This window comes from Vicia villosa, linkage group LG4 (assembly GCF_029867415.1).
Source record: "Vicia villosa cultivar HV-30 ecotype Madison, WI linkage group LG4, Vvil1.0, whole genome shotgun sequence".
Taxonomy (NCBI): Eukaryota; Viridiplantae; Streptophyta; class Magnoliopsida; order Fabales; family Fabaceae; genus Vicia; species Vicia villosa.
Window position 1 is genome coordinate 193,711,429 of NC_081183.1, and position 8,726 is coordinate 193,720,154.

At 27.9% G+C, this 8,726-nt stretch overlaps 1 protein-coding gene across 1 annotated transcript; it reads right to left on the minus strand.

The window, feature by feature from the left end:
• Positions 1–868: 868 nt before the first annotated feature.
• Positions 869–1,792, minus strand: LOC131598616 (uncharacterized). The gene has a single exon (XM_058871199.1). It carries the CDS (start codon positions 1,790–1,792, stop codon positions 869–871), a length of 924 nt encoding a protein of 307 aa, XP_058727182.1.
• Between the last annotated feature and the right edge of the window lie 6,934 nt (positions 1,793–8,726).

The window sequence follows — 8,726 nt, forward strand, 5'->3', positions numbered from 1 at the left end:
TAAGTGAATAAATAATGAAATGCGGGATTAAGGTTGTTTATAAAGGTGTGGAAGAATGCGAAGGGACAAAAGTAATTCAAAGGTTTATGTTATAAATTTATCACCAATTAATAAAAATAGTAATTAATCAATTTATTAATTAAAATTTTATATTAATGTAATAAATGAGTGAATCATCAATTTATTAATTAAATTTTTTTTTTGAAATAATACTCACCATTTTAACAAAATTTATTTAGTAATAAAAAAAATTAATTTGGAGTTAGTGTGGAAAAGTTGAAAAAAAGGATAACTATAAAACAGATCACACGCTTGATTTCTAATATGAGAGAATCAAATAATGATGGTTAAATTTTGTTTTAATGAAATTCATAATTGTAGCATTTATTATAATCCACCGTTTTTGTTTTATTTAGTTTATACTCCACCGTTTAAAAAAATATATGCTCAATATTATACATAAAATTAATGACAATTATTTAATTTTTTATTAGAATAATATGTAGTGATTGGTTGTCATTACATTTATTATAATTAATTCAAAATTTATGGTATTAAGTCCACCGTTTAAAAAAATATATGCTCAACTATTATGCCTAAAATTAATAACAAGAATTTGATTTTTTTTTTCTTTTAATATGTAGTGATTGGTTTGTCATTACATTTATTATAATTAATTCAAAACTTATAAGATTATTTAATAATGAATTAAATAAGTAAGATTTTTAATTTTTGGTTACAATATTAAAAATTTACTAATAATAGAATTAGATCTTTTTGAAATAAAAGAGAGTATATAATATATTCCAAAAAAATCAATTACACACAAGGCGATCTATAAGAGATCCAGCCCCACCTAGCATACTATCTATAACATGAGCACTGCAAGTTTACTTCTATGCTTGGGTTTCATCCACCCTCTCTGTACAATCATATCTATAATTCTCCTAACAACACTATTGATATTATCAACATTATTCCTATCAAAGATGTTAGTATTTCTATAACTCCAAAGGGCGTAAACAGTTTCAGCAATCGAGATCTTCAACATGCTCTGCACGAAGCCTTTTCCACGAGAGCTGCTAGTCAACCACTTGATTTCCTCCAGCCAATTACGAGGGGTATGCCTCACTTGCAGCCACTGAAGGATCTCCTTCCACACAACAGAGCAGATTCTGCACTCAATTAAAAGATGGTTGAAATCTTCAGGGGCCTCATTACAAAAACTACAATGCTCACTTTGCAGAAGTCCAAGTCTTTTAAGTCTCACTTTAGTTGCCAAGCGATCCTGGCAGGCCAGCCAAAGACAAACCACAGATCTAGGCCTTGCTTGATTATGTTGTATTAGACTGCTCCAGCTCACATTAGGCACAGTAGGGATGATACAATCATACATTCTTTTCATGGAGAACTTGCCAATATTCTGCATCTGCAGCCAGATTTGATGGTGTTCTTGGGCATCACTCCTTCTTTCAAAGATAGCTCTCATGATCCAAGTGCAAGTGGTAGGTGTAGAAGCAGTCCATATGTTGTTTCTCTTCAGATAGTATAAGTGTACCCACTTAACCCACAAATTATCTAACTTCATGGCAATGTTCCAAAGGCATTTAAGCAGTGCAACCTGGTTCCAAATGCCCATATTGATGATATTCATGCCTCCTTGTTTAATAGGTCTGCAAACCTGATGCCAAGCAACAGGGCTCTTATGACCTTTATCTTTGCCAGTCCACACAAACGCTCTACATATAGCCTCAATCTTGTGGATGACTGCTTTAGGTAATGGAAAACACATCATCCAGTATTGTGTTGTGGCCAAGAAGATACTTTTCACAAGCAAAATTATTTAATTAACGATTGAAAAAATGAATGAAATAAGTAAGGTTTAGATATAAAAAATTGGTTTTTAATACTCATAATTTTTTTTAAAATTTAAATAAAATATTATTAATCATTTATAACAATAGTTTAATTTTTTTTAATTTAATAAAATATAAACTTATGTTAAATTTATTTTTGTTTTTAAATATAAAATAAATTTAATAATAAGGACTTTTAATTTTTTGTTGCAAATTACTTACATTTTATTTTTTAATTTAAATAAAATATTATTAATCATTTCTAAAAATAGTTTGAATTTTTTTAAAATTAATAAAATATAAACTTATGTTAAATTTATTTTTATTTTTAAATCTAAAATAAACTAAATAATAAGGAATTTTAATTTTTTGTTACAAATTACTTACATTTTATTTTTTAATTTAAATAAAATATTATTAACCATTTATAACAATAGTTTGAATTTTTTTAACAAATTAATAAAATATAAACTCATAAATATTATATATTATATATTTATAAAATTATTATTAATATTTGTGGCTGAATATTATATTATATTATTATTATGATAATTATATTTATTTATTTTTAATATAAGGTTAAATTAATAAAAGTTAAAATTAAGATTTTTGTTTAGATTTACTATGAGGTGACATGTGGCCAAGTTTTGTTTAGAGATACTACCAAGGTGACATGTGGCTAGGGTTGCCATCATGACAACCTTGGATTTATATATAAGATGAGAGAAGTTGAATTTACAAGTTTATGAATGGATAATACTTTGACATGATGCAGTGTCACACTTATTGGTTAGAACCGACACTGGTGGATCAACGCACATGTGGGATGTTGTTGGATGAATATCAATAATTGAGATTAGGGTGGTGTCATGCTTTAGTGTGAGAATTCAGTATGAGTATTCACATGTTCGCCAATTGAGTGAGTACCTGTAATAGGACTCAACCTTTATATTAGGTTGGTCTATTTGGGCTGTTGACTAGCCCATAACATTTGTCCCCCAAGTCTTTGTTATCAGATATGAAACAAAGATGTTGATGTGAAAGTTTTGAGACTGGCTCTGAGTGAGGTATGTTATGAGAATGCAAACTAGAATTTTGGGAACAGGAAAATTTTCGTTGAGAAGCTTAGTAGAAGTGAGTGGCATAGTGAACACGCATATAATGTTCCTATCATGTCACTAAAACATTACTTTGGGAAATGCTTCCATGTAAATTCACGTGCCTAGAGTAGGGAGGTGACACCCATAGAGTACTAGAGTGCACTCAAGTGTCATTGTAGAATCAAGGTCTCATTTGAGCCATTGATCATGACCCTTAATGCTTTTGTGATTCGCGGTCATTGATTTTAGTGACCTTGTTGCCTATAAATTTGGAGAGTGAAGTAAATTATTCTTTTTTTGTCTTCCATTGCTTTATTGAGCCATAGCATTTTTCGTTTTCCTTTGATTTCAGTGATATCCATTGTTATCTTTAAAGTTCTTCGTTTTTTGATTGCATATTGCTTCCTGGATTTATTGTGATTTGATTCTTAAGGTTTCACATCTCCAAACTTTAAAACCTGCATAAGCATTCAAGATACCGAACTCTAATCATTTCCTCTCACTTCTTTGCATTTTCTTTAATATGGCTAATGTAGGAAACCCAAACATCACTTTCATATACTTGATTAGTGATGATGAAATCATTGATGCTTCATATCAGACCAAAGTGATAAATAAAGTGTCATCTTTAGAGGTAAGGCACCTTAGAGTGAAATTTGTTAAGGTTAGGGAGTCTTGTAACCTAATTGACTATCGTTACTTTTGACTACTTCACTTAAGATATTTTGTTCTGAATCTTGCAACTTTTCAACGACATTCAAAGCATAACAAATAAGATCACCATTGAGAGGTTGTACAATCTCCCTCCAAAATATATCACGAGCTGGCGGAAAACTAGTAGAAATTGTACATTTCCCTTCATTAGTACTGAAAATATGAGTTTCAACTACTTCATCGTCCTCTAGTTTCACTAGTAGGAAACTCCACCTCAAATTGAGTCTTTTTCACCATAGTTTTCGATTCTTTGATCTCTTGGTTTCATCCCGATACGAGTATCATCAAAATTAACATTCATGTTTTATGATGCGTGGGACAAAGAACAGTGACAGCCAACCAAATGTCTTTAAGCAACATAAATAGTAATAAGCGAGAACACATAAATTGTTTACCGAGTTCGATCAAATCAATCTATATTTGGGGGAAAGAGAAACTCTCTGATTCACTATATTTCAAAACTTGTTACAAGATATTATAATATGAGTTACAATAAAATAATATTTGGAGTTTCCAAATTAAACTCTATTTTCTACCCAAGTGTTTTTCAATCTATTAATCTCTCAATATAAGAATCACACAAATGCAAGGTGCTTACGGCATTTCTCAAAACCCATGAATAAAACTCTAAAAATTTCTACAATTTATTTTTCATTAGGATTTATACCTTAAGCAACTTGTATTAATACCAAATTAGAGAGAATCATATTCACAAATTCTAAAACCTTAACGAATCTTAGATATGATTTATTAACGAACAGACTCGTGAACAAACTTGAAAAAACTGATAGTATTGAATTTTTTTCTTTTTTCTCTCTGAAGGTTTTAAGAAATATTACAATAGTAATGTTGTGAATTCAATGCCAAGAACAAAGTATAATACAAAGAAAGAATAAGGAACAAGGAAGAAGAAGAAGAACACAAGAATTGGTTATAGCTACTATTCTTTTACTTTCTCTTAGAAAACAAGATTACAAGTTTACAAGAATAACAAATAACCTCTCTCACCCTAAATTAGGATTTATTGTGTTAGCAATGATGAGAGACTAGTATGCTATTTATAATAAAACCTAACATACTAACTAATGGGCTTTTTCCACAAGGCCCATTACACAAGTCAACTTAATAAACAAGCTAACTTAACAAATTAGGGTTTAAACACTAAAACCTAATTTAACATGCTAATAACTCTAGCATCTTTGACACAAGCATGTGAACAACCTTCGACTTCATGCTTAATCCTGTCGAACCAAGAAGCTACCCTTCGACCATACTAGAGTTCGATCCAATATCTCACAAATCTCCACCTTGGATCTAACTCTACAACATCAAGGGAACAAACTAGCTTTCTTCATGCAGCTTTATCAATTGCATACAGTGGAAAAATTTTCAACTCGGCAATGTCTTCTCTCTTTCCGTTAACGCAACGTCCATAGTGGCCGCTCCCTTCAACGCTTCCAAACAACCCTGCTGTACTAGTAGGGCTTTCATCTTCAAGCGCCACAGACCGAAATCATTCACTCCGGTGAATTTTTCAATCTCATACTTTGTTGAAGGCATCTTCTCCACGCTCACCGCGCCAATTTGTTGTAAAAAACGATGTCAAGAACAAAATATAATAGGAATTAGGGAAGATAAGAAGAACACAAGAATTGGTTATAACTGCTATTCTTTTACTTTCTCTTAGAAAACAAGATTACAAGTTTACAAGAATAACAAATAACCTCTCTCACCCTAAAATAGGATTTATTGTGTTAGAAATGATGAGAGACTAGTATGCTATTTATAATAAAACCTAACATACTAATTAATGGGCCTTTTCCACAAGGCCCATTACACAAGTCAACTTAATAAACAAGCTAACTTAACAAATTAGGGTTTAAACACTTAAACCTAATTTAACATGCTAACAACCCTAGCATCTTCGACACAAGCATGTGAACAACCTTCGACTTCATGCTTAATCCTGTCGAACCAAGAAACTACCCTTCAACCATACTAAAGTTCGATCCAATATCTCACAAATAATAATTTTTTTTTTAATATCCACAAAATATAGAAGAGTTTAATAATATAAGGCTTAGTTAATATTAGCGGATACAATTAAAAAATATTAACAACAAAATAAAAACTAAAAATGACAATCTTATTGAAAACAAAACTCTCTCCATTACATTAGCTCCACATGTGCATGTTATGATTGTTAGCCTGCTCATCATCTAGTGATTATATTAGCTCCACATGTATTTGTCACATTAACACTTAACTGTCACATTGTATCTCCATTAAAAATATTAGATGACAAAATTGTATTTAAATTTGTATAATTAAATTTTCAATTTTTGAATAGTGTTCATAGAAAGACAATTTTTTATGAGAATAAGAACCAAATAGTTAAATATATCACTTTATCTCAAAAACACATTCTCTGATTTTTTTATAGGAGGATACTTTGGACAACAACAAAAAATGAAAGGTTCAAACTTGACAACTTGAAATTGTGTTGAAGCACACCCATGAGAAGAAGAAAAAAAACTACTTTTTATAGGGTTATTTTTAAAACATTCGACTCATTTAAAGTAACCAACTCAATTTAAATAGTAAAATCAATAATATTAAATGTTTATAAATAAACTAATTATTTGTACTTTTTTGTCGTCTCGTGATCTTTTTACCTATATAATATAGGGTTATTATCATTTTTACGACTTTTGATTTACCTCTGTAATTTTTTTTTGTAAAACTAATCTTGCCAAATGAAAATTCTGTCGTTTTAGACCTTAACAACAAATGACACACTCCAAGTGCCTATGGGATAAGGGGGCTTGAACCCATGACCTCTTGATTGAAAGGGATGAGTGCTATCACTAGGCCAATCAACTTATTTTGATTTATTTCCAAACTTAAATGTATCAATTACATAGTACCTCTTTTTCATATTTCATATTTTCATTATATTTTTTGTGTGTAAATTATTATATATTTTATATTCAACAATATTATATTAATATGAAGTTCGGAAAATAAATTTGAATTAATAGACGAAAATTCTGAAATTAAAAATAGTAGTTTATAATATTTTATAAATTCAAAATAATGTCCTTGTGAATTAAATAATTCTGAAACTAATTATATATAAAGTATTTAATTCAAAATTATTTAACGAAAATTTTGAAGTTAAAAATAATAGTTTATAATATTTTATAAATTCGAAATAATGTCCTTGTGAATTAAATAATTCCAAAACTAATTATATTAGAAAATATTTTGAATAATTAATATAAACCATTATTTAATATTATACTGTTATTAATTTATAAATTGTACAATATAAACTATTATTAATTCAGAATTATTTAATATAAAATATTATTAGTTTCAAATATATTTAATTCACAAGGAAATTATTTCTAATTTATAAACTATTATTTTTAAATTTTATAATTTTAGTCTATTAATTCACAATTATATTACTAAAATTTATAATTTACAAATTATTTTTAATTCACATTTATGCAATTTAAATTTCACATTTAAAACTCACATTCAAATTTGAAACCTTATTTCAGATTTAAAAAAGATTTTTTCATTATTAATTCACATTTTTTAAAATATTATTCAAATATATAACGTGAACATTATTTAAATAAATTTATTATTATTAATTTCAGTTTATTATAAATTAACTTATTATACTATAGATTCTAAAAATATACTCTAGGTTGATATATTTGGAATTTACTAAAGTTTCAGTTTATTCTAAAAAAAATTAATTTGATATTTTATTAAAAATATATGACAAACAATTAAGTAATGTAGAGATTTCAGTAGCAAAATAATTCAAAGAGACCAACATAGCCTAGTGGTTAACATAATAATAAATAAAATGCCAACGTGGCATTTAAAATAATTAAAAAATAATAAAAAAGACACATCAACATTTTTGAAATTAAAAAAAAATGAAAAACAAAAAATTTATCCAGCCAGCACGCCACATAGGCACTTGGAGTATGCTATTTCCTGTCAAGTTCTAAAACGACAGAATCTTCATTTGCAAGGTTAGTTTTACAAAAAAAAATTTACGGGGGTAAACCGAAAGTCCCCTATATGGCAGGGGGCAAAAATGATAATAACCCTATAATATATTAATACTGTCAACAAATTTTAGGGTTAAATATATAACCCCTGCAATGTTAGCGAGTTTTGATTTTAACCCCCGTAAAAATTTTTTTTTTGCAATCAACCCGTTGTAATTTCTAGATTTCCTCAAGGACCCCCTGACTGCCACATAGCAGAAAAGATTCTCTCTTGCTGCCTACGTGGCAGTCCACGTGAAATTTTCATTTTAATTTTAAAATATTTTAAAATTCCACGTGGAATAAATATATTTTTTTTAAAAAAATTTATTTATTTTTAAACTTTTTTTATAAAATTTATTTTTTAATAATTTTATTACTGTTTTTATTACGAACACCCCCTATAATATTAGGGAATTTTTATTTACCCCCTCATAATAAAAACAGTAACAAAATTATTAAAAATTATTTAATTTTCTTTAAAAAAAATTTATTCCACGTGAAATTATAAAATAATTATAAAAAAAAAGCAAAATCCACGTGGACTGTCACATAGGCAGCAGGAGAGAATCTTTGCTGCAATGTGGCAGTCAGAGAGGTATTTGAAAGGATCTGGAAATTACAAGGGGTTAATTGCAAAAAAAACTTTACTAGGCGTTAAAAACAAAACTCGCTAACATTACATGGGGTTTATATATTTAACCCTAAATTTTATTATTTTTAATATTATTATTTAATTTATAATATTTTTTTTGGATACAAAAGAAATTAATTATTTTATATATATTATATTTTTCTTTTCACATAACAATTAAAAGTATGCTTAATTTTAATTTTAATCTCCACTTAAATAGTTATTCTATTTTAAATTTTAACCATTTTTGTTTTTCTTTCAAAATTGACTATGTCTTTATTTTCAATGACATGTAACTTATATTTTTTTATCATTAAAGATCTACAAAAGTTTTTTTTTTCTC